The sequence below is a fragment of the Budorcas taxicolor genome, chromosome 3 (assembly GCF_023091745.1).
Source record: "Budorcas taxicolor isolate Tak-1 chromosome 3, Takin1.1, whole genome shotgun sequence".
In the NCBI taxonomy this organism is placed as follows: Eukaryota; Metazoa; Chordata; class Mammalia; order Artiodactyla; family Bovidae; genus Budorcas; species Budorcas taxicolor.
The window spans coordinates 1,240,041-1,267,537 of NC_068912.1; the positions used below are offsets into that span (position 1 = coordinate 1,240,041).

The 27,497-nt window shown below is 37.1% G+C and overlaps 1 protein-coding gene across 1 annotated transcript; it reads left to right on the forward strand.

Annotated features, from left to right (window-relative positions):
* The first annotated feature begins 132 nt into the window (after positions 1 to 132).
* MPC2 (mitochondrial pyruvate carrier 2) lies at positions 133 to 27,278 on the forward strand. The gene is made up of 5 exons (XM_052637478.1): positions 133 to 435; positions 16,505 to 16,545; positions 24,184 to 24,268; positions 25,222 to 25,333; positions 27,063 to 27,278. Exons 1-5 carry the CDS (start codon positions 327 to 329, stop codon positions 27,097 to 27,099), a joined length of 384 nt encoding a protein of 127 aa, XP_052493438.1. The 5' UTR covers positions 133 to 326; the 3' UTR covers positions 27,100 to 27,278.
* Positions 27,279 to 27,497: the final 219 nt, after the last annotated feature.

The window sequence follows — 27,497 nt, forward strand, 5'->3', positions numbered from 1 at the left end:
TGCCGGTCGGCCTCTGGGTTGACTCGGTGAGGCTACCCTTTAACCACCTGTTTTAGCCCCTCCTCCCGGGTCCCGGAGGAGAGAAGCCAGTAGGCGGGCTCGGGGCGGGCCGTCGCAGAGTCTCCGCCCCCACAACCTTCTCTGAGCGCGGGCCAAAGGGTGGTTCGCTGGGGGTCAGGCTCAGCAGCGGGAAGGGCAGGCACCCACGGAGAGAGGGCGAGAGACGTTGATACAGGGGAGAGTGACGAGCTGCCCTGCATTGCCTGCCAGGGACGAGCACGCGGCCGCTCTACCACCCGGCTGCCCACGATCACTCGTCCGCAGGAATGTCAGCCGCCGGCGTCCGGGGCCTGCGGGCCACCTACCATCGGGTCCTTGATAAAGTGGAGCTCCTGCTGCCTGAGAAATTGAGGCCGTTGTACAACCACCCGGCAGGTAATGAACCCAGTGGCTCCCACCGAGACCTCCCTTCCTGTCCCTTTCCTCTCTTTACCGATCCACTGACAACTCTGCCAGTGGACAATTCACCCACAACCCCAACCCCCGTTCCTCAAGTGAATCTGTGTACTTTCGCATGCTCCTTGTTTTTCACATTTTCTTTTCCAACATGTCTAAAACTCGTGATTTTCATGACTGCGCCCTTTGCGACCTTTGTTGCACTGCTTCTCTTAGGCACCACTCAGATCCGGACCAGGCCTTTTGGTTTGACCCTTCTTTATTTCTGCAGCCAAGAAAGGGTCTGGGCCACCAGGAAACCTCATTCTCTCCCCTTTCCTTCCATGAGTAGTGATATATTGACCCACGCGTCGAAGAGCTGTCTTACCGCCCTCGAGTGTTTGGAGTAAAGGTCATACTTCCTTCAGCTCCAGCTGACAGGCCTGCAGAAGCGTTGGCCAGTTTCTGAGTCAGTGTCATTCCTTGCCCCATAGGTCTAGTTTGTTTTAGTCTATCCTAAATTACTACTGAACAAGCTCCTCCTGAACCTTTTTGTGTGGACAGACCTGGATTTAAATTCTGTTCTGCTGCTAATTACAGATGTGACCTTGGGTAAAATCCTAGATCTTAGTTTCTGTAAAATGTGGTCCATGTGAGAGTTAAAGATAACATATGTGTTTGATTATTCGTTAATCCTCAATAAATATTAGCTCTCTCTTTAACCTATTGGAAAACAGTGTTCTTGTAGTTGAAAAAATAATTCTGTAAGAAACTGGAAGATCCCAGTGCCTCCAACTCTTTATTTAAGGTCTAAAATCCTGTTACCTGTTGTACAAACGTTAGTAATAGTACTTACTTGGCTGGGAACTCAAACCAGATACATTCTGAAGTCACTTTCAAGCCTAAGACTTAGCAAAGGAGAAAGTGTGTTATAAATGGAAAGATTGAAGTGCAACCCCCCTATGGCCATTTTCTCTGCATAGTTAAATCTATCTCTGTGGCTGGTGTCATTAGGAAAGTTGTATATCTCCCCACATATCTGACTATGAAGCAGCTCTTGGGAATCTATGATTACTAAATCTGATTTCCAAATTTGATAATGGATTAGTCTGTGTCTTGGAATTAGGCTTTAGTATAATATTATTTATTGCAGTAGTTTACCCTTTATAAAATTGACCTCTAAGGAGAGGTTTTTATTAATGAAGATTAGTTTATTTGCTTTTTGGTTCTTTAGGACACAGTTTTTGGAAATTGTCCTCTGTTTTGTGGCAGAGATTTTCAGGAGGAAGAGTTGAGCAATGCTTCTGTAATAATCTGGGCTTTTTTTTTTTTTTTTTTTTTTAGCTGCGTTGTGTGGCGTGATTATGGCCTGTATGGCATGATTTTGGCCAACTGTGTGGCATGTGGGGAATCTTAGTTCCCCAACCAGGAATTGAACGCACACTCCCCGCATTGGAAGCTCAAGAGTTTTAACCACTGGGCCACCAGGGAAGTCCCTGGGCTTTAGTCTCAACTGAATTCTTGCGGTCAGTGCTGACCCTCTTAAGCTTTGTATTTGGTCTGTAGGATAAAGACAGGCTAGAGGAGGAACAATTTTAAACTACTTAAAACAAAATTGGAGGGTAGTTTTATAGTGATCTTTTCCAAGGTCTTGGCTTTAACCGCTTGTAGTCATTGTTTATTAGTTTATTGGTTATTATTTAATAGTTTATTCAACTTTTAGAATGAAAGGGAATTATCTTTCATTTGAGATTGGTTTGTAGATCATGTATTTTATCTAGATGCTCTTGGACTAGTTCAGTTACTGTAACCCTTTTTTCAATGTGATGGAAGGAGCATAGGCTTTGAAGCCAGATTGACCTGGATTTGAAACTTGGCTGTGTGACCTTGATCTTAAATCCCTTAACCTTTAGTCCTAATATATAAAATGGGAATAATAATTATCTCCAAAATAATGGACGTGAATTTGAGCAAGCTTCGGTAGTTGGCAATAGACAGCGAAGCCTGGCATGCTGCGGTCCATGGGGTCACAAAGAGTCGGACATGACTAAGCTGAGCTGAACTGAATTATCACCATTTAAGGATTGTTGTGAAAGTTAAGTGATATATTGTCTATAAAATGTAGCTGTGTTTGCCCATAGACTTTCAACAAATGTTAGTGTTAGTTCACTCTATACAGAGTAAGAGTACCCATCACTGCAAAATTGTGATTAAAAACTTGTCGGCACACCAATGCAGAAATGAAGAAACATGAAAAATATAACTTGTTGATTGTCACAAGTATTGAATAAAATCTGAGGAAACTATTGCTCTAAGACTTAACAGGGAATATTCAAGGTTTTTGTGTACTATTTTACATAATAGTGTGTTTTTGAATCATTATATTAGATGATATATCTAATCATCATTAGACTGGATTCACATATTGGAGATTTTCACAGTAATATACAAGGCTGTATTCTACATTTTTGAGATTTAATTGTATCATTGACAAATATGTCTAGACAAGTCACAAGAATATGTCTTTATATAAATATTTATTAGACTTAGAATATTGCATTCTATATATATATAGTTAGACCTGTGGTCTTCATCATTCATTTCTACATATTGTCTATGGCACAAAATGATCTGCTTCTTTAGAGTAAGAATAGAGTTCTATCCATATGTGTGTCCTGGCAAGTTCAGTTCTCAGTGCCCCCCGTCTCCTGACTTGAAAGTATGCTGTCCAGTGTTTACTGTGAAATCATGCTGCCCAATGTTTACTTAAAAGCTTCAGTTCAGTTCAGTCGCTCAGTCGTGTCCGACTCTTTGCAACCCCATGATTCACAGCACGCCAGGCCTCCCTGTCCATCACCAACTCCTGGAGTTCACCCAAACTCAAGTCCATTGAGTCGGTGATGCCATCCAGCCATCTTGTCCTCTGTCGTCCCCTTCTCCTCCTGCCCCCAATCCCTCCCAGCATCAGAGTCTTTTCCAATGAGTCAACTCTTCACATCAGGTGGCCAAAGTATTGGAGTTTTCAGCTTCAGCAACAGTCCTTCCAATGAACACCCAGGACTGGTCTCCTTTAGAATGGACTAGTTGGATCTCCTTGCAGTCCAAGGGACTCTCAAGAGTCTTCTCCAACACCACAGTTCAAAAGCATCAATTCTTCAGCGCTCAGCTTTCTTCACAGTCCAACTCTCACATCCATACATGACCACAGGAAAAACCATAACCTTGATTAGACGGACCTTTGTTGGCAGAGTGATGTCTCTGCTTTTGAATATGCTGTCTAGGTTGGTCATGGCACCCCACTGCAGTACTCTTGCCTGGAAAATCCCATGGACGGAGGAGCCTGGAAGGCTGCAGTCCATGGGGTCGCAAAGAGTCAGACACGACTGAGCGACTTCACTTCCACTTTTCAGTTTCATGCATTGGAGAAGGAAATGGCAACCCACTCCAGTGTTCATGCCTGGAGAGTCCCAGGGATGGGGGAGCCTGGTGGGCTGCCGTCTATGGGGTCACACAGAGTCGGACACGACTGAAGCAACTTAGCAGCAGCAGCAGCAGTTTGGTCATAACTTTCCTTCCAAGGAGTAAGCATCTTTTAATTTCATGGCTGCCGTCACCATCTGCAGTGATTTTGGAGCCCAAAAATATAAAGTCTGACACTGTTTCCACTGTTTCCCTATTTCCCATGAAGTGATGGGACTAGATGCCATGATCTTCATTTTCTGAATGTTGAGCTTTAAGTCAACTTTTTCACTTTCTTTCACTTTCATCAAGAGGCTCTTTAGTTCCTCTTCACTTTCTGCCATAAGGGTGGTGTCATCTGCATATCTGAGGTTATTGATATTTCTCCCGGCAATCTTAATTCCAGCTTGTGCTTCTTGCAGCCCAGCATTTCTCATGATGTACTCTATATAAGTTAAATAAGCAAAATGACAATATACAGCCTTGACGTACTCCTTTTCCTATTTGGAACCAGTCTGTTGTTCCATGTCCACTTCTAACTGTTGCTTCCTGACCTGCATACAGATTTCTCAAGAGGCAGGTCAGGTGGTCTGGTATTCCCATCTCTTTCAGAATTTTCCACAGTTTATTGTGATCCACACAGTCAAAGGCAAGCTTAGTTTGGAAAAAAAAAAAATTATTAGTGGAAGAGTGTCTTTCATTTGTATTTATGAGCTCCAGAATGGGGTGAATTGTCCCAAAGGATGCACAAAATGAAACTTTGGAATATAGGAAGAAAACAGTAGAACTTCTATTAGTACTGTATCTTTTTAAAGTTTCCATTTTGTGTATATTTTATAAGATAAAATATATTAGTGCACATATACATATATGTGGATGTGTAAATAGACAGTCCCTCTCTTAGGATGTTTCAACTTAAGATTTTTCAGCTCTACAAGATGGTTCAAAAGCCGTATAAATCAGTAGAAATCCTAATTTTGATCTTTTCCTGGGCTAGTGATATGTGGTACAATGCTCTTAGAGGTGGCAGCAACAAACCACAACTCCCAGTTACATAGGATAAGCAACCGTTGCATCTCTTCTGCACCCGTATGACCGTTTGTTTTCTCTTGCAGTCCGTGTGTGCTGCGTTCTTTGTCTCTCAGTTGCGTCTCTTTATGACCCCATGGCTGCTTCTGTTCATGGCTCTTCCGTTGCTGTTTCCTCCTCCAGGAGAGCTTCCCTGCCCAAGCATTGAACCTGCATTTCCTGTGTCTCCTGCGCTGGCAGGTAGAATCTTTACCACTGTGCCACCTGGGAAGCCCCAGTGTTCTATAAGTTGGATGAGATATTCAGTAACTTATTATAAGCTTTATTCATTTATTATATATTAACAATTTGTTATAAATAAGCTTTGTGTTAGATGATTTTGCCCAATTTAAGTGTAGGTTAGGCTAAGCTAGGTATATTAAATAAATTTTCAATTTATGATCTTTTCAACCTTCAGTGGATTTATTGGGGTTTAACCCCATCATAAATTGAGGAAAATCTGTACACACCTGAATTCCATGGAGTCAACATGTATATATAAGGGTGTGTGCTCACACATATTTTAAACTGATGGGGCAGTATGTTCAAAAGAAGTTGGGAAAGGACTTCTCTGGTGGTCCAGTGGTTAAGAATCCACCTGCCAATGCAAGGGACACAAGTTCAGTCCTTGCTCCTGGAAGATCCCACATGCCTTGGACAACTAAACCCACATGCCACACCTACTCTAGAGCTGTAGAGCCTATGTTCCACAACTAGGGAGTAGCCCCCGCTCACCTCAACTGGAGAAAGCCTGCATGCGACAAAGACCCAGTACAGCCATAAATAAATACATATGTAAAAATTTAAAAAAGAAAAAGAAAAAAAGGAGACCACAGCTCTAAAGAGTTATACCTTAGAAATTACCTGGTTAGGACTCTGCACTTTCACTGCTGTGGCCCAGGTTCATTCCCTGCTTAGGGAACTAAGATCCCACAAGCGGTGAGGTGCAGCCAAAAAAAAAAGTTATGTCTGACTAAAACTGAGGAAACAATTAAATGAGAAATAAATAAATAATAAAAATAAATAAAAACTATCCTTCAATTAAGTCAGCACATAAAATAACTATCTTAACTGTATATATAATTTTTGCTTACCATAGCTTTGCTTATAATGAGTTATATTTTGGCTTGAGTGGAAGAACTTTTGGAAAAATATTTCTGCAAAATGTGTTGCTGTGTTTAGCTTACTATTGCTAAGAATATTCTCTACATTCCATGATGTCCTCTCTGTGAAAGCTGATGAGAAAAGTACGTTAAGATGTTCACAACAGGAATATTTGCATTTTTTCCTAGACCAGAGAACTAGTTTTTCCTTTCTATCTTATAGACCTAGAGAATATTTTTAAAATAAAAACATACTAAATGAACTATTATTAGCAGTGTTTAGTATATATTATGATTAACTATATAGTAAATATATAAGTATACATATATTATTTATTATAGTATTAACTTCTATTAGCTTAAAATTAGGAATGAGAACCAAAAGGGAAAGTTGGGATTTCAAATATTTAAGTTATTGATGTCAAATAGAATATCTTTAAACTAGTTAGCTCCAATAAAGTTGAATTGTTTAATATTTATTGAGGGCCTGCTGTATATTGGATACTGTTTTGGCATTTGAGTTATTTTAATGAATAAAATAAAAATCCCTGGCCACAGAGATTGTGTATCCTCAGAAGAAATCATAAAAGTAATACAATACTTGCTATAATATGTCAATTTGACACTTAACGTAACCTTTGATTTTAAACTAGTTTTAAGCGGTTAAGGCTGTTTATGCCTCATCTAATTTGATTCATTAGATATACTAAAGGAGAAGCAAGCCCTTGGAGAAGCTATAAATAGTTTGTTATATACATGTTACTGATTTATAAAATAGATAACCAACTGTATAGCACAGGGAACTATACTCAGTATTTTGTAATAACCTATAATGGAAAACAATCTGAAAAAGTGTTTACATATATATATATATATATATATATATATATATATATATATAAATCACTGAATAATTTTGCCGTACACCTGAAATTAATGCAACATTATGAGTCAACTACACATCAATAAATAATAGTTTATTATTTCTAAGACAGATAAGAATATTAATTTTGGCTATAAAAGATGGAAATATGTTTAAACTATGGTATGGCATAGTAGAAAGACGACTGGGGTCAAAGAAGCCTGTATTCTGGTTCTTACTCTATCTGGAGCTATATGAATATGAGACAAATTAACTTTGAAGAAGTGCCTTTTCTTTTTCATCTATAAAAATAAGAGGGTTTGTATTTTCTTTAAGGTCCTTTCCAGCTGTAACAGTTTACAATTTGGTATTTCTGCTGTGACTTTTCTTAGTTTTAGAGGCTTCAGGAAACTCAGATTACATCAGGGAATACTATATTATTATTGTTAGATTAGGTTTTAGGGACCTAATTTTTTATCCTTGCTGTGCTATGTATTTTATATAAGTAATTTTACCTTTCTGGACCTCATATACCTGGCTTATAAGATGAATGCCTGAACTAGATAATTTAAACAATCTTTCTAAATCTAAAATTCATTGAGTCTGTTATTGAAGAAATGTATAATTTTAAAATGTATCAACCCTAAAATGCATATTACCTATCATAGCTAGTCACTTCACCTGTTATTTTCTTTGGCATTTTCACCAAAGCCTGTTTTCATTCAGCATTTTAAAAGTCATTATTCACCCATGATGTTCTGGGTACTATTTCAGTAAGCTCTCTCCAAGGCTTACAGAAGACAGAAAGATTGCTTGACTCTGAAATGGTAGCCCCATCATGTTCTCCTTGTGAAATCAGAACTAGCTTTAGTACAAATAAAAACGGGTAATTTTTGGCAGTCAGTATCTGTGTCAAAGAATAATAACATGTATGAATTCTAAGAATTTGTAAGTAGCTGGTTCCATGATAGCAAAAAGGTAGACTTGATTGATACAAGGAACTTCAGAGGAAAGTTCAGGGATGTTGAAAGCAATAAACTGTAAAGAAATGTTATGAAAGGATTTAGGTGGGGTAGTGGACGGCTTTCAATAAGAATTTTATTTTCAACATTGGGAGCACCTCTATTCAGTATTTGTATATGTGTACATTTCCATGTGTGTAAAAGTCACTTATTCTGTTCCAGGAAGGAAATCTTTCCCTAGGAAGAGAATTATACAATAAATGACATTCATTCTAGGTAGAATTTATGAAGTATTTCATTAGCAGAAATTCGTCTCAGATAAGGAAATTAGGAAATAAAATAACCAATGTGTCATTGTTTTATTAACAAGTTCATCAAGGCAACTAGATTTGTTAATTTGTTTGAAAATATATGTCTCTTACATATTTGGTTGTATTATTCTCTTGCAGAATTCCTCAAATTCTTCCATAAAAATTTGAACTTGAAAGAGCATCAGTTTCACTTTAAAAATCAGTCAAAATTTAACAACACAAGAGAAAATGACCATTATGTTATTCTTTGTAATTTTTTTGTTATGCTTAAAAATAGTTCATAGTTTTATAGTAAACCCTTGTTGCGGCTCTAGTTTATGTATAATAGTTTGTATCTGTTAATCCTATACTCCTAATTTGTCCCTCCCCACCTTCCTTTTCCCCTTTTGTAACCATACGTTTGTTTTACATTACAGTTCATAGTTTTAAGTAGTCAGCATTTGACATCTTTTTCAACTTCCAAAAGTGGACTTGTAAGAAACAAGATGAAAATGTGTTGTTAGTTAATTGTTTGTCTAAAAGAATGTACGTTTACATCTGATGGGAAAACATTTTTCTTATCTTGGACTTCAGGTTAAATTTCTTAAGAGCTGCTTTTTATTCAGTATATTTTCAGCAATTTAAAATTTCTGCCTAATCAAGTTTTTTCGTTCATCATAAGGATTGTTAGCTAGATACTCTAGTTATGCTTATCTTGATTTTAAGGTATTATAATTACTTCCAGTATCATGATTATTTAATTACTTTATTATTTAATGCTCTTCAGTGAGAACAGCTGTGTCACTGCAGAACATAAACCAGTTTTTCCCAGATCTAGGAAAGATAGTGTAACATTGTATTCTCACTCTTTGAGTGGTACCTGTTTGCAAAACATTTTTGTCTAAGCTTCATGTTTTAGGTAAATAGCAAGGACCTATTGTATACTTCAAGGACCAACTGTGAAGGTGAAAGTCGCTCAGTTGTGTCAGACCACAGAGTCCATGGAATTCTCCAGGCCAGGATACTGGAGTGGGTAGCCTTTCCCTTCTCCAGATCCCAACCCAGGGATCGAACCCAGGTCTCTCACACTGCAGGCAGATTCCTTACCAGCTGAGCCACCAGGGAAGCAAAGCTTTCACTTTCACATATTCAACATCTTGTAATAACCTATAATGGAACAGAATCCGAAAAAGAAAAAAAAATTATATATATATATATATACATTTGTATATGTATGACTGAATCACTTTGCTGTACACCTGGAACTAACACAACATTGTAAATCAACCATACTTCAGTAAAAAAATTGTTTTAACTTGTTTCATGTTTTAAATGTCAAAATCACTTGGAATGTTTCCTCATTACCATTTTTATTATTGATTGACTGCTGTTTTTAAGAAAATAGCCTCTATACCTAAATTAATACATGTCTACATTTATTTGACTTATTTACTTTTAAGGTAGAAAATGACTACTTAAAAAGTGGAAGGATGAAATAAAATAAGTTTTCTTTAAAAATTTTTGTTTACTTATTGTATGATCATGGGTATTGCTATTTCCCCCCTTTTTTTAAACAATGAAGAAAACACTACTTGTTTGCACTTACACATTTCTAATTATTTGCTTCAGTTGTCAGCATCCTCTGACATTTAAGAAAAATTAGAAATTTAGAATGTCTTATTTTTACAATATATATATATGCTACTGATGTTTTTAAATTCAGTGCTTAGCTGTCGTTGAACTAATTCAGGCTTTGTTTTGTAGTTTAAAATTATTCCCTAAATAAAATATTTAAACTTCTCTTGACCTTTGTTCTAGCAACCATAATTTACTGTTTGACGTTTTTGTTTAGTTTTGTTATGTGGGAGAAGGACAGTTGATATTTTAAAACTACCACCAAGCACAGGGCAGTCGAGTAAATCAGTTACCAGGCAAAGCTACTGAAAAGCTTGACTGTTCATTAACCCTGAAAGGTCAACCATTTCAGCTCGTAAAGAAACTAGAACCCTAGAGGAAACAGTTTTTTGGGTAACAGAAGAGGAAGCGTCAGTTTTGAAACAGAAGAATGGTGTCTGTTTGGGAATCCAAAGCCAGAGACCAAAACAATGTATTGGCTTATCCTGGAGTGATGAAGCCAAGCCTCATTCAGGAGTAAAAAATAAACTTGGTAATTGACACTGCATATGACCCCGAGACTTTGTATATGACAAAGAAAAATAAACCAAGTGTGATGATAGGAATCTCAGAAGCTCAAGCTAAATAAAGTAACCAGAGAGTTTGAAAAGATTGACTTATAGGATTAGTACATTATGGCATCAGACTCATGGAAAGAATTTTCAAGAGCCAAAACAGGGAGTATGATGGCGTAACAGTTGAGTACCTAATGAGTCAACGTCTAGTACAGCCCTAATGTACAGAGAACCTGGTGTCCTGAAGTTCATCCTTGAAGAAGCAGCAGTATCAAGGCAAATATTCAAATTTCCTAAAATTTGAATATCTTTGATTAGCATCTCTCCTGGATATGGTTCATCTAGTTCAATTCTGTTCAAAAGTATTATTTGTCTAGGAAAACTAAGAAACAGGCTTTAACTTCAAGACTTTGTCTAATTAATAGATGCATAAGCAGTTCAGTTTAATTGTTATGTGCGGAAAACAGTAGAAGAATAGACAGGCTGCTGCTTTGGGAGTTCAGAGAAGGAGCATTTAATCTACTCCTTGAGGAGACAAAAGCTGCAATGAGTTTTAGAAGGATACTGGAGTTAGCCAGATGAAGACAAGGCCAGATATTGGGAGGAGGCTGTATGAACTAAGATTTAGAGGCATGAAACTGGTTGCATGTTTGCCTAGCTTGTCAGTCCACCTAGACCAAGGTTTCCTAACCTTGCACAATAGTTATTTGGGGGCTGGAGTATTGTAGGGGGTTGTCCTTTGCATTGTGAATGTCTCTTGAGGAGCAGAATCACCTCTGGTTGAGAACTAGTGTCCTGGGCTAAAATTTAGTTAACTTAGGCTTCCCTGGTGGCTCAGGAGTAAAGAACCTGCCTACCAATGCAGGAGATGTGGGCTCAAGCCCTGGGTTGAGAAGATCCCCTGGAGAAGGAAACAGTAGCCCACTCCAGTATTCTTGCCTGGGAAATCCCATGGACAGAGGAACCTGGCAGCTACAGTCCACAGGATCGCAAAGAGTCAGACACAAGTTAACGACTAAACAACAAGTTAGGATTAGGAATTTATATTTTGAAACTCAATGCCTTCATGTTTTCTATCCTTTAAACATTTCTTTCAAAATGCCAACCTGATCTACTAAAGAGTTCCATATTTTGTTCAAATATTGAGAAGAAGGAATCATTATGTGCCAGAGTTCTAGAAGTGTAATAGTGGCTGTGATCAGAACAGTACAAAGTTTAGGACACTAGATTAAAGATTAATAACTCAGGAATTAAATACAGATTTTCACTCAGTTATAAGAACATTAAAATTTGGAATTCCTTACTAGTTTTAACTCTCCCAGCAACCACTTCTGTACTATCTAGATTTGCTCTAATTTAAGATATAGAAAACTTACAGTACATAGTCAAGCATAAAAATGACTAGCTGCCCATATGTATGTAAGAAGATGAATAATTATTCTGGCCCATAAGGAAAGACAGGGGCTATGCCATGATATTCTAGTGTTCGAAGAATTATTAGTTTAAAGATGGTATCCAGCTCCCTGAAGACTGAGAAAGTAAGATAAACTACAGAGGAACTTTAGGATTAAGTTTAAAAGTTCTAGGAGCAAGACGGGGAGGCCCAATGCCCCTAGCCATCCCAGCTGAGCAGGAAGTAGCCAGAGAGACCTCGACACCCCTATTCCCAAAGAATTGGGCCTCCCATCTCTTGAGGAGGGGAATGTTAGGTAGTTAGAATAGGAAAAAGGAGCCCCAAATGGTGGTGGCTAAAAGACAAAGGAAAAAGCCTGCAAAAACGGAACAAAGGAAAATCCACTGACAGGAGTGAGAACTTCAGGTGAAACAGCCAGGCCCCCTTCTTGGCCAGCCCCTTTTGCCTAGGGCAGGCTCAAGGCCAGAAGGAGACAAACATAAAAGGAGAAAGCCAAGAGGGATTGAGGCCCCTCTCCTTTCGGGTTGCCCCACCCTCATGCCTGGAGAGTGTGCTATCCTTTGCTTGCCGATAAAACTGAGTTGTAACTGGAAAAAAATTTAGTGTTCTAGGGTTTCAGTAAGCTTACTTAGAAACTCATATGTATAAGCCAGATTTATCAATGTAAGTAAGTTCAGTTCAGTCGCTCAGGGCAGCCCACCAGGCTCCCCCGTCCCTGGGATTCTCCAGGCAAGAACACTGGAGTGGGTTGCCATTTCCTTCTCCAGTGCATGAAAGTGAAAAGCGAAAGTGAAGTCGCTCAGTCGTGTCTGACTCTTCGCAACCCCACGGACTGCAGCCCACCAGGCTCCTCCATCATGGGATTTTCCAGGCAAGACTACTGGAGTGGACTGCCATCGCCTTCCCTGCAATATAAGTAAATACACATCTCATTACAGTAGATTATTGGTAAACTATTACTAGTAATACATTCAGGAAATTAAGATCATGGCATCTGGTCCCATCACTTCATGGGAAATAGATGGGGAAACAGTGTCAGACTATTTTGAGGGGCTCCAAAATCACTGCAGATGGTGACTGCAGCCATGAAATTAAAAGACGCTTACTCCTTGGAAGGAAAGTTATGACCAACCTAGATAGTATATTAAAAAGCAGAGGCATTACTTTGCCAGCAAAAGTCCGTCTAGTCAAGGCTATGGTTTTTCCCGTGGTCATGTATGGATGTGAGAGTTGGACTGTGAAGAAGGCTGAGCGCCGAAGAATTGATGCATTTGAACTGTGGTGTTGGAGAAGACTCTTGAGAGTCCCTTGGACTGCAAGGAGATCCGACCAGTCCATCCTAAAGGAGATAAGTTCTGGGTGTTCATTGGAAGGACTGATGCTGAAGCTGAAGCTCCAATACTTTGGCCACCTGATGTGAAGAGCTGACTCATTTGAAAACACGCTGATGTTGGAAAGGATTGAAGGCAGGAGGAGAAGAGGACGACAGAGGATAAGATGGCTGGATGGCCTCACTGACTCGATGGACATGAGTTTGAGTCAACTCTGGGAATTGGTGATGGACAGGGAGGCCTGGTTTGTCGCAATTCATGGGGTCACAAAGAATCAGACACGACTGAATGACTGAACTGAACTGAATAGTACATCTGATTTTTAAATCCCATTATATTTTAAATCACGTTGAACAATGTGAATTAGTTTGAGAGGACTACAAAAATATACCAATGATATGTTGAACAGTGGCATAGTCCAAACTGTAACATTACAGTCACTTAATATTGCTAAAGGTAAGCAATGGTTTATACTGTTTGATACTTTTTTAGAACTAATTAATAAGCAAAAGTTACACAAGGATCAAATACCATTTTTTATATTTTTCAAATTTCTCTCCTTATTGTTAACATGAACCAACTACTTTTGATAGTAATTCAGCCAAAATGCACCCCAGAAAGGAGTATTATCACTGCTTTAATTTTCACTTTTGATTGGTGGTATATAACTGAAACTAGAGTGGTTTTCCTGAAAAGCACTTTAGAATTGTTTCCCTTAAATGTTTTTATACAGCTTACAGATATGATTTTACTTAACCTGCCTGTGCTTAAGTTATTAAAAGCCAGCACTGTGTTTTATTTGGCAATGTATCCTTAGTGCCTAGGAGACTATAAAGCATGAGGTAATTACTATGAGTGAATGAATGAATGAATGATCTCTGCAACAAATTAAAGTCACAACTACAACTAAATCTATATTAAATCCCTGCGTTTTCTTTAGCTCCATGCTTTTTCAGTTTCACCATCTGTTATTTTTAAATAATAGGTTTAATTCAATTTTATCTTCTAAATGTTATTTATGTATGTGATTGGAAACATTTCTTTATTAATGACAGTGAATAGTCACCTTGTTGTTGTTCAGTTGCTCAGTCGTGTCCAACTCTTTGTGACCATGTGGACTGTAGCACACATCTTCTCTGTCCTTCACCATCTCCTGGTGAAACTCATGTCCATCGAGTCGGTGATACCATCCAAACATCTCATCCTCTGTTGTCCCCTTCTCCTCCTGCCTTCAATCTTTCCCAGCATCAGGGTCTTTTTCAATGAGTCAGTTCTTTGCATCAGGTAGCCAAAGTATTAGAGCTTCAGCATCAGCCCTTCCAGTGAATATTCAGGGTTGATTTCCTTTAGGAATGACCGGTGTGATCTCCTTGCTGTCCACAGGGCTCTCAAGAGTTCTCCAGCACCACAGTTTGAAAGCATCAATTCTTTGTTATTCAGCCTTCTTTATGGTCCTACACTCACATCCATAGCTGACCATAGCTTTGACTGTATGGACCTTTGTGGCAAAGTAATGTCTCTGCTTTAGAATGCACTGTCTAGGTTTGTCATAGCTTTTCTACAGGAAGTGTCTTTTGATTTCATGGCTGCAGTCACTGTCCATAGTGACTTTTGGAGCCCCCAAAAACAAAGTCTGTCACTGTTTCCATTGTTTCCCCATCTATTTGCCATGAAGGAATGGGACCAGATACGATGATCTTATTTTTTTGAATGTTGAAATTTAAACCAGCTTTTAGACTCTCCTCTTTCACCTTCATTAAGAGGCTCCTTAGTTCCTCTTTGCTTTCTGCCGTAAGCGTATTGTCATCTGCATATCTGAGGTTATTGATGTTTCTCTCGGCAGTCTTGATTCCAGCTTGTGCTTCATCTAACCCGGCATTTTGCCTGTTGTCTCTGCATATAAGTTAAATAATCAGGGTAACAATATACAGCCTTGACGTATTCGTTTTCCAGTTTTGAACCAGTCTGTTGTTCTAAGTCCGGTTCTAACTGTTGCTTCTTGACCTCCTTATAGGTTTCTCAGGAGGCAAGTGAGGTGGTCTGGTATTCCCATGCTCATCTACTAGGGGTAAAATTGGAAAAAAAAAATCATCTTTACATGATAGTGCTATTGAGAAATATTACTGGAGTAGATGAAGAGAAATAAATGTGTTACCTTTGGGTGATTACACCCTTTTAGATGTGATTTATTTATTTTTACTAAGTAAAGTAGAATATTAAGGTAGAAATAATAATCATGAATATAATTAGACTTAAAATTTTGAGTTGGTTTAAAAATCTTATGTGCAATTATGTTAAGAAATAAATGTCTTTTGTTGATCCAGCGTGTAGAGAACATACATACAATATTAAGTGCTTTGATGTGTATTGGATTTAGCTTTTGATTTACCATGGACAAATCTGTTTTTTTACTGTCACTGTATACCCTGAAAGGTTAAAAGAGATGTGTATTTGGAAGAGTAAGAACTTATGTTATTCGTTATTGGTTAAAGAGCACAAGTTTGAGAGTTAGAACATTTAGTTTCTAGTTACAATGCTGGGCTTACTACCCACATGACTTGAGTAGGTCATGGAACTTCTCGGAGCCTTTTTGGTAAAAATGAAGGATGATCTGTGAGTTTACTTCCAGCTCTGAAACAAATTGCTTATTTGTTTCTGAAATTCACAATGCTTCTCAAATTCCAGGTTATCTGGAAAACCAGAGTTGTTTTTCAAAATGCTATCACTATTTTGAAATTCAAATATATTCAAAATACAGTATTTCAAAAATACTGTCAGCGTTTATTGAACATTTTGCATGAGGTGGATGAGTACCAGAATAACTAAAACAAGGACTTTTCCCTTGTGTGCCCTTTAAAGTTAGGTTAAATTAATTTTAAGTTAGGTTCATTAATTTTTTACTAGGATAAACAGAATTTTTGTAAGAACTTTTATTAGAATACATGTGGTGACATCATTTATAATAATAAATATTAATAGAATTAGTGAATATATATATATCTACTGAGGCTTATATCACAAAAATTCCATAATTTATCATTTCCTCAAATTGAAGATTATCCTTAAATAAAATGATATTAAGTTCCATGTTCAAAGCAAAATACACTGAGAATAGTTTCCAAAACTACCTCTATTATACTTTAGCTAATTTTGATAGTTCTCAAAAATACAGAGAATTGACAAGGAAATCAAAACAACTTGTATGAAAAATTGATACCATGGTGATTCTCTAAATTTTAACTTAAATACAAAGCATGCAGAAAGCACAGTAATAATTATTAGAAATAGAATGATAAATCTTTGAGTTTTTGAAATGTGGTGATGGCTGTTTAAAAGGCATATAGAAAATAGTTGGTTAATTGCTAAATTTTTCCTTCTTTTTTTTCTCCAGGTCCCAGAACAGTATTTTTCTGGGCTCCAATTATGAAATGGGTAAGTCTTGGGTTTTGGCTGACGCACTGAAAAAGATATTCTTTTTTTTTTTTTTTTAATAGTTTTTTATTTTTTTAATTTTAAAATCTTTAATTCTTACATGTGTGCATGGGGATGACCCACAGAGATGTTATGGGGAGGGAGGTGGGAGGAGGGTTCATGTTTGGGAACACATGTAAAAGATATTCTTTAAAAGAGCTTATTAATTTGAAGTAACTTTTCTGAAGGATGTACTTTAAGTATTCATGGTATGGCTTGAAATAATTTCATACAAATACTCTCAGATGTATCATTTTGCTCTATAAGCATACTACCTACTTGGGGTCTTTTGAACTCCTTAGATAAGGAGCCCTTTGGGGAACTAATTATCATCAAAAAGATTATAATTGTGGGCCCTAAGAACATGAAACTTCATTCTAAAATTTTGTGACTATGTAAAACATTAAATTGGTTTGAACTCCCCCCTCCCCCTGCCCAAAATTAACTTTTGTTATTAACTTACTTTGAGAACTTAAGATACTAACATCAAAATAGAGGTGAGGAAAATTAGTCTCAAAAAGCAGAAGAATTTATCCAGTTATATATATATAAACATTTGATAAATGATAGACTCTGGAACTTCTGACTCCACAGTAAATGCTTTTATCCTATGCCAGAGTTTCCATTCATAAAGTTCTCATTTAGCTGAAAAGAAGTAATTGTAATGGCTATTAATAACAAATCATTGATTTTATGTTGGAAGCGCCAATTTTGGCTTGATGCAGTGCTTCTCAAAATGTCATCCCCGGACCTGCAACCTTGGCATCATCCAGGAACATGTTAGAAACACAAATTTTCAGGCCCCATTGCAGATTTACTAAATTTGAAACTATGGGGATGGAGCCCAGTATTTTGTGTTTTAATAATAGGCCCTACAGGTGATTCTGATGACTCTTAAAGTTTGAAAACTACTGGTCTATAGGCTTTCTTTTTTTTATTGTAATAAAATGCACATAAATTTAACATCTTAACCTCTTTTTTATTTTATTTTTTTTAATTTTTTATTTCTTTGGCTGTGTCAGGTCTTAGTTGGGGCATTCAGGCATTCTTTAGTTATAACATGCAAGTTCTTAGTTGCAGCACGTGGAATCTTTAGTTGCGGCATGTGGGATCTAGTTCCCTGACCAGGGATTGATCCCAGGCCCCCTGCACTGGCAGCACGGAGTCTCAGCCACTGGACCACCAGGGAAGTCCCTTAACCTCTTATTTAGAGTTGAGTATATCACTATTCAATCAATCTCCTGTACTCTTCTTTTAATTTATTTTTAATTGTAGGATAATTGTTCCACAGTGTTGTGATCTAGTACTCTTGATCTTGCAGAACTAAAACGATGAACCCGTTAAACCATAGCTCTTCCTTTCCCTCTTCCCCAGCCCCTGGCAACTAGCATTCTACTTTGTCTGTGAATTTGACTACTCTGGGTATCTTCTATAAATGAAATCATACAGTATTTCAGTATTTGTCTTTTTGTGCCTGGCGTTTTTCACTTAGCATAATATCCTAAGGTTCATGTGTCAGAATTCCCTTCCTCTTCAAGTCTGAATAATATTTCATTGTATGTATATATCACATTTTGTTTTTTCAGTTTTCTGTTGATAGACACCTGGTTGTCCATACAATATCTGTTCCAGACCCTGCTTTCTGTTATTTTGTGTATATAACTACGAATAGAATTATTGAATCATATGGTAATTCTATGTTTAATCTTTTAATGAACTGCTTTACTACATTCCAAAGCGGCTGCACTGTTCTAAGTTTCCACCAGCAATCACAAGGTTTCCAGTTTCCATTCATGCCTGCCAACACTTGTTACTTTCATTGTTGTTTTATAATACCCTTCCTAATGGCTGTGAAGTGGTGCATTGTTTTGATGTGCATTTCCATAATATTATTAGCTGTGCTAAGCATCTTTTCATGTGCTTATTGACCATTTTTACCTTTTCTTTGGAAAAGTATTTAACCTCTTTGCCCAAGTTTTAATAAAGTTGTTTTTTGTTGTTGGGTTGTAGGATATTTTAATTCTTTTAAATGTGTAGTTTTAAATTGTTAGAACAGTTCAGAAACTCAGTTGTAAATCTAAGTAGTTAAGAATGTTAGAACTGGAATTAGCTATCCCTCAATTTTATGGCCTTACACAAGTTCTATCTGTGCCCTTTTGTCTTACCTATAGAACAGGACTAGAGTAAATTAGTGATTGGGGACTATATTTACAGAGAACTAGGGAGCACTTCTTTGTTTAGATTTGTATATTGCAAAAAGGCTCTATCAGTTTAAAAAAGAAATTACAGAATATCAGCTTTAATGATTCTGCTCATACTCTAAGCAGTTAAAAGCAGTGTAGTATTAAAAAAAAATACTATAAAAGGTGTATTAGTAGTTCCTTCCTCTTCTCTCCCTACCAACACTTAAAATTATGCATCTACAAAGTGGAATTCATTTCTGAAATATTGTTTCTAGAAACATTATTTTAAAAGTAAGAATGGTAAAATAGATAACTAGGGAACTACTGTATAGCAATAGGGAACTTTATTCAATACCTTGTAATGACCTATATGGGAAAAGTATCTAAAAAGAGTGGATACATGTGTATGTATAACTGATTCACTTTGCTATACACTTGAACTAATACAACATTGTAAATCAACTATACTCCAATAAAAATTTACCCAAAAAAATGTTTTGATTTACTGTATTTACAGTAAATTTGTGAGGGGTCCTCTGATCACAAATTTGCCACAATTTAGATGTTTCTTTATTTTACCAATAGCTTTGGACTTCCCTGGTGGCTCAGACGGTAAAACGTCTATCTAAAATGAGGGAGACCTGGGTTCGATCCCTGGGTCGGGAAGATTCCCTGGAGAAGGAAATGGCAACCCACTCCAGTACTCTTGCCTAGAAAATCCCATGGACAGAGTAGCTTGGTGCAGGCTACTGTCCGTGGGGTCGCAAAGAGTCGGGCACGACTGAGCGGCTTCACTTTGGTGGTTCTTTGATCTGGTCTATCAGTGTTTTGAAACATTAACGGTATTATATACTCATAAGTGCTTTCTCCACTATCTCCTTTAAAAATATCTATTTTAAGTTCATGTTGACATCCTGCATAGTCTCCTGATGACAGCACAACCATAGAAACTCCTGTGTCTTGTTCTCACCTAAGTTCCACCTTAAGAATTTTAGACTGTGCTTCTTTAGATATTTAACTATGGTTGAATCCTTCTTAGCCACTTTAGTTGAAATCAAACAATCATAAAGGTCAAACTGGATAATTCTCAAAAATAATATTACTTACTTTTAACTATTTTAACCCTAAGACTACAAACACATATTCATTTATCGATCATTTACTATAATGCCAGGGCTTTGTGTGTGGATCCCCTGATTTTGAGTTCCAATCATTTATCATGGAAGATATAGCCACAGTGCATCCTGTATAATTTTAGTTTAGTTTTCTTTAAATCAGAGCAAGTTTATAGACTCTTTCATAATAGTCTGGTAATAGAAACCTGCTAGATTTCTATGTTTCCCCCTACCAATCTTTTTGTATCTGTCTTGTTTACACCAAATTTGATAGCAAGTTTAACAACTTACCTCTATTCAGTCTTTCCAAAGCAATCACTTTGGTTCATAGAAATAGCAACCCTCTTTTTGTATATCAGCTATTTACCTAGTTCATTAAATTAGATAAATTACATTAAATAAAACTGTTACCGAGTCCAAACTTGCTCTGCCCTGCTCGCTGCACAACAGGCCAGTGAATCCAAGAGACGGGGGACTGGGGCAAGGAAGGCTTTGATTGAGGAGCTGGCTGACCAAGAAGATGGCAGCCTAATGCCTCAAAATAACTGTCTTATCGGAATCTGGATGCCAGGTTCTTTTATAGATCAGACATGGGGAAGGTGAGGAAGCAAAGTAAAAAGACCATTAATCTTGCCAATCTCCTGGAATGGCAAGCCTCAGGCAGGGGATGTGTTGATTTCTTCCCTCCTGCCATCTACAGGTGCACAAGGTTCTGAACAAAGGCACTTTATAGTCAGGCAGAGGGGCAGGATTCTGAGGCAGGCTGTTCTGTATAATTATAATAACAAAAGCAGCAAAAAGCAAGTCAAAGAAACAGTTCCAACATGGAGTCAGAATTGGCTTCTCTGCAACAAAACTGGTATAAACAGGTCTGAGGACAGCTTCAGTGACTTGAAATACAGAATAATTAGCCCACTATACAGTCTATGGAATTCTGCAGGCCAGAATACTGGAATGGGTAGCCTCCAGGGATCGAACCCAGGTCTCCCGCACTGCAGGCGGTTCTTTATCAGCTGAACCACAAGGGAAGCCTAAGAATACTGGAGTGGGTAGCCTATCCCTTCTCCAGGGATCTTCCTGACCTAGGAATCGAACCAGGGTTTCCTGCATTGCAGGCTGATTCTTTACCAACTGAGCTATCAGGGAAGCCCCTTGGCTAACCTGGGGAAACTATTATGTGAAGGTCAATTCAGAGCTTTTTTTTCTTTCTGCTCATAGTCTTTTTGCACAGACTAGGTTATATTTAACTCTTGAACAGTGTACCATATTGTGTAGCTAATTTTTTTTTCTTTCTGTTCTTAGGAATAAGTCAAACTGTTTTAAGATTATCTATGCTAATTTTTAGTATCTAACTACTTTCACTTTTCCAGCTGTAACTCCTAACATAGGCTAATTCACAGTTTAGAATCTTGAGAACTTTGCTGTCTCTTAAGTGTTTGGAATTGGAATATTATATAGTGGTTTTTCACTGTTTTTTACACTCCTCTAAAAGTGTTATATGAGTTGTTTTATTTTAACTAGAGAAGAAAATATTGGAAGAAAAGAAGGAAAAAAATGTTTTACACTATCTGATGAGTATTTAGTCCACCCAGTGGAGATAACCAGGTGCCAAAAAGAATCACACACATTTGAAAACCAGTTTTTAATTGATGGAAGCAGAGAAATAACTTGAATCTGCTAGATGCCAAACTGTCTATACTGGGTTATTTAATACACTCTCTCATATTTAATCTTCACCAGAAAAAATCTGAGATGTAAAGATACCAAGGTTCAAAGAACTAAAACTGTTGTTAAGTGATGACAGACTCAGGATGTGAGCCGTCAGGTCTAATATGACTTCAAAGCCTAGGCTCTTAACACTTACAAGACCCCCTTTAAAAGTCACTTTGGACCTTTCTATAATTGGTACTTTCTTCTTATGTTAGGGAGTAATTTACACAATCTTTCGGTATACTCCATGCACTCTCTGACTCTACAGTTCTATTATTTGAGTAAAGTTCATAATAAAGAAGTGGAACATCGACCTTCTAGCCCCTGAGGCTAGAAATACAGAAAAGGGTACAGAGGCTAATATTCCATTACCTCTGTTCCTCTAAAAATGTAAACTACTGTTTGTCGTTGCTAACAGTAATATTTTCCAGACACTATGCTAAATATCTTTAAATCATATTATCTCATTTAATCATCTATCACTGTTGCAAGGGTAGCTATTAATACTGTCATTCTATACATGAAGAATATAAGACAAGTGTTATGGGGAATTCCATGGCTGTCCAGTGGCTAGGATTCAGCACTTCCTCTGCAGGATGCCCAAATTCAATCCTTTGTCAGGGAGCTAAGATCCAATAAACTGCATGGCCAAAAAAAAGAGAGAGAGAGAGTATTGTGTAACTTGACCAAAGTCATCAAGCTAGTAAATGATAGAGATAAGTAAATTCACTATAAGATTTTCTAAGATAATTTACATGAGATTACAGTGGTATAGAAATAAGGATTTTTAGAAATTCAGGAAAGGAAACTAACTAATATTGTATAATAAAACAACTATACTTCAGTTTCAGAAGAAGACTAAAAGGTTTAACATCCAAATGCAGTGTATTCTTCTGACCTAACTACTCTAGACAAGAAAAAAAATTTTTTTAAGACTTTTTGGGGCAGTTTTAACTGTGTCAAAATTTGACTGTGAACTGTATATTAGACAACAATGTCTTGTCCATGTTAAATTTTGTGATCAGATTATGAATATTTAAGAAAATGGGAAGAAAGTCTTGTTCTTAGCAAATATACACTAAAATACTAGAGAGTCAAAGGGCATGATTTCTACAACGTCTTTGTAAATGGATCAGAAAATATATATATACATATTAAGAGAGAAGATGATTTCAAGAAGAAAAGAAAAAGAACTGTGGGAGAGGGCACTCAGGACCTTTGTGAGAGAGAATGATTACTAACATGTCCTAGAAATGAAATGTATACTCTGAGCATGAACAAAATCATGGCTGCTACGTTCTTCCAAAAGACAATACTAGAATATAGCCTCTAGTCATCATAAATCTGTTTGAAAAGCCACAGTGTAGTAATACATGGATCGAGTAGAATAATGGTAGAAACCAGTCCCCTACTTCCCCTATACAAGGGCAGTATTCCACCCTGCCAAAGTGGAACAAATATGCAAGAGAGAAAATGTATATTAGGACCTGGAAGAAGAATGTAAGAGTGGTGATTTGGAGATATTTGAGAAGAAAATCACATGACTATGGATGAAAATTATGAAGAAAAGTAGTGTTAGTCATGATATACCTCTATTTCCACTTCTGTATTTAACCATTTGCCACTTTTTGAGCCAGAATCACTGCTTTCTTGAACCACTGACTTTATTAAATAAAAATCATTTTAATTTGGTTTAAATTTGTGTATATATTCACAAGTATGCATGTGTTCTATTTAGGAGGAAAAAACCTTTTTAAAAAAAAAAGTTTCATGCATCTTTTAGGAATTCAGTAAAACCTGAAAATGAACTTACTTGTTTGTTCATTTTTGGCTTTCTTGGGTCTTCGTTGCTGCACACAGGCTTTCTCTAGTTGCAGTGAGCCATGGCTTCTCTTGTTGCAGAGCACCACCTCTAGAGCACTCAGGCTTCAGTAGCTGCAGCACGTGGGCTCAGTAGTTGCTGAACTCGGACTCTAGAACACCCAAGCTTCAGTAGTTGTGGCTCCAGGCTTAGCTGCTCCTTGGCAGCTGGGATCTTCCCAGACCAGGGATCCAGTTCATGTCCTCCGCATTGGCATGCGTACGCCTAACCTCTGGACCCCAAGGGAAGTCCTGAAAATGAATTTCTTAAGACCATATTGTCTAATGACATGTTTAGAATTTGATTTAAAATACTTAAAGAAAAAAGGAGAAAGGGAGGAGGAAAGGTAAATATGGCAGAATCTCAATAATTGTTGACTGGGTGATGGATATGTAGGGGTTCATTGTCCTAGTATCTCTTTATTTTGTGTAGGAGTGAATTTTTCATCAATAAAAATCATTCTATTATGTATTCTAATCTGTGCGGTAGAGTAGCATAACTAATTTTCTTTTAGGACTCATTACTAAACTTTCTGACTGATGCTGGTGGTGGAGTATGAGTAGAATGATTCTGTAAAAGACAGTATTAAAAATATGCCAGAGAAGAAATGACCGTGTATACTTCAACATTAAGGAAAAATTATCTAACCAAGAAATTTAAAATTATAACAGCTTTCTGATACTTCCACTTCTAAAAAAGAGTAACAATGAAAAAAAATGTTCATTTCCAGGGCCTGGTGTGTGCTGGATTGGCTGACATGGCCAGACCTGCAGAAAAACTCAGCACGGCTCAATCTGCTGTTTTGATGGCTACAGGTACATTAAATGAACATCTTCCACATAGGACATTCAATAATTAGTTTTACATCAATTTACTTGATTGTTTAACATTTGAAATACATACACACACACTCACACACAAAGAAACTAATGGTATTACCTTTAAGCAGTTATTAGACTATAGCAGAAGAAGGCAGAAGGAGGGTTATAAAAATTTTTCTTTGATGTAATAACTGAGTATTTTGTGTAATGCTGAATTATACCAACTTCATTAAATCTCAGATTATAACCTTTTTTCCCTATTTTTCAGTCGCTAAGTTGTGTCTGACTCTTTGCGACCCCATGGACTGAAGCACACCAGGCTACTCTGCTTCACTATCTCCCCGAGTTTGCTCAAACTCATGTCTATTGAGTTGGTGATGCCATCCAACCATCTTATCCTCTGTTGCCCCATTCTCCTCCTCCTCTCAATCTTTCCCAGCATTAGGATCTTTTCCAGTGAGTCAGGTCTATAGCCATAGTACTGAAACTTCAGCTTTAGCATCAGTCCTTCCAATGAATATTCTGAGTTGATTTCCTTTAGGATTGACTGGTTTGTTCTTCTTGCTGTCCAAGGGACTCTCAAGAGTCTTCTCCAAAAATAAAAAGAGTCTTCTCCCGCACCACAATTTGAAAACATCAGTTCTTCTGCACTCAGCCTTCTTTATGGTCCAACTCTCATATCCATACATGACTACTGGAAAAACCATACTTTTGACTATTGTTGGCAAAGGGATCTCTCTACTTTTTAATATCCTCACTAGGTTTGTCATAGCTTTTACTCCAAGGAACAAGCATCTATTAATTTCATGGCTGCAGTCACCATCTGCAGTGATTTTGGAGCCCAAGAAAATAAAATCATAGTCTAATTATTTTACTCTAATACTAAATGTTTAGATAAGATTGCAGCAATACCTATGCTGTTTTTTAAAAATATTTTATTCCAACAGGCTTTATTTGGTCAAGATATTCACTTGTAATTATTCCAAAAAACTGGAGTCTATTTGCTGTTAATTTCTTTGTTGGGACAGCAGGAGCCTCTCAGCTCTTTCGTATTTGGAGGTAAGCTCACCATGTTTTTGTTGTCGTTCAGTCATTCAGTCGTGTCTGACTCTTTGTGACCCCATGAACTGTAGCCCACCAGGCTCTTCTGTCCATGGGATTTCCCAGGCAAGAATACTGGAGTGGGTTGCCATTTCCTTATTCAGAGAAATGTCCCCACCCAGAGATCAAACCCGCATCTCCTATATTGCAGGCAGATTCTTTACCACTGAGCTACCTGCGAAGCCCTTGAAACTGTTTATTCAGTAATTAATATTATTTGTCAGTGACTAGCTAACACTCTGGAATGAGCTTAGAATGAGGCTCTGGCTTTGTTTAAACCATAGGACCTTCCTAAATTACAAAAAAGTGTTATGAATAACAGCTTTCTTTGGCTAAAAAAATGGAATGATCTCAATAAAAAATTAGAAAACATTGAGCTATATAATATACCTTCTTTTCAGAAAGCATTCTATTCTGTAGTGTATAGTACATTTAATTTCATTCATCTGTAACATACCTAGCTTTACTTGCAGCTTAATTAATAATCTAGCACATAACAGATAGATGAATACTCATTCATTCAACAAATGCCTGATAACCATTTTTAGGCCTTAACTTATATCTATATAAACTTCAGTTTGTACAGTGATTTTATTCACAGAGTACTTTTCTCATACACCATCTTATTTTAACCTGATATTAACTCATGATAGTAAAACTATGAGAACACTAAGTGCCACGTTCAGAAATGTAATTTCTAGTATCAGAAATTCAGATACAGTTTAACAAAAGGATATTTAGCCTTACAATTAAAATAGCAGATTGAGAGATTTAGTTAGAAATAAAAATGTTGGACTCTCTGGAGCACTCAGGAAAATATGGTTGAATATTTGAAATCAGGACCTTTTGAGAAATACAGGAGGTAAGATAGACTTCATAGAATAGCTTCCTTTTTGTGCTTGTTCAGTTTTCCACTCTGTTTTCAGCTGAGAAGATTAGTAAATGAAGCCCAGGGTGTTGTAAAATGGAAAGTCTCTGTTGCTTTGTGATTAATTCTTTGAATTAATGAGAATTGAGAATTAATGAGAACTGAAGAAACTGTCCTTAGTTTCAACAAACTTAAATGTTACACCTCCTAACCCAGTAGCCAGCCTGTGTCACAGAATTATATTTTTAGTGACTAGACAGGCCCATTGCCAACTGATTTTATTCTCAGGGAAGATGCTTTGTGAGTATAAAATTAAAAGCTCTAGGTGACTACATTTTGGTAAATTTTATACATATGTTCACATTTGTCATACTCTTATATAGTTCAAGAATGAAAATACTCTTACATTAAATTAATACTTTTGTACAACAAACTGTAAGTCAGTTAAGACTTTTTGACAGTTTCAAGCCAGATTCAAATAAAGTCCTTAGGTTATTCTCCTTCCTGCATACTTCTACCTACAAGCCCCCGGGAAGATTGTATTTCCAACTGTGTAGTCTCTTGACTAGTGAAAAAGAAGAGATGGAATATGATTCTCATTCCCTTCTTATTATAAATATTATCTAGGGACGTCCCTGGTGGTCCAGTGGTTAAGATTCCACATTTCTACCGCAGGGGGCATGGATTCTATCCCTGGTCAGGGAATTAAGATCCCACATGCTATGCAATGCAACCACAAAAAGAAAAAAAAAATTTTAGTTAAGAAATGAATGTGTTTATTCTGATTCATGATTTTTTTTCTTTCTGTTTTCTTTATAGATATAACCAAGAACTAAAAGCTAAAGCAAACAAATAAGAGTTCCTGATCACCCTGGCTATCTAGATGTGGACATAACCACCGGGACCTAGTTTGATTTATTATTTGGTTGTTGATGAGGTGATACTAACTGTGCTAAGGTTTGTAAGGCATAAAATGTAATTGGGAGATAGTATTGATACTCGATTCAACAGAAAAATAAAGCAAACTTTTAATAATATTGTCTCTTTACATATGACTTGAGGAACTTACCTGTGGATATTAGTAGCATTTTTCTACTATTTGTCCATAATAAATCATATTGCTCATACATACCACTGGCCTCCTTCTGTTCTAGTCAGCCCAAGTGTGTGCATAGAAGAGCACACATATTCCAGTGAGTCAAAAGATAGTTGGAAGGTTTAATAGCTTGTATAGTGAAGGATAATGAAGTAGCT

Coding starts and splice junctions, on each gene's coding strand:
- MPC2 (XM_052637478.1), top strand. CDS start 327: ATGTCAGCCGCCGGCGTCCGGGGCCTGCGGGCCACCTACCATCGGGTC. Junction 16,546..24,183: donor GGGCTCCAATTATGAAATGG/GTAAGTCTTGGG, acceptor GTTCATTTCCAG/GGCCTGGTGTGTGCTGGATT. Junction 24,269..25,221: donor TGCTGTTTTGATGGCTACAG/GTACATTAAATG, acceptor TTATTCCAACAG/GCTTTATTTGGTCAAGATAT.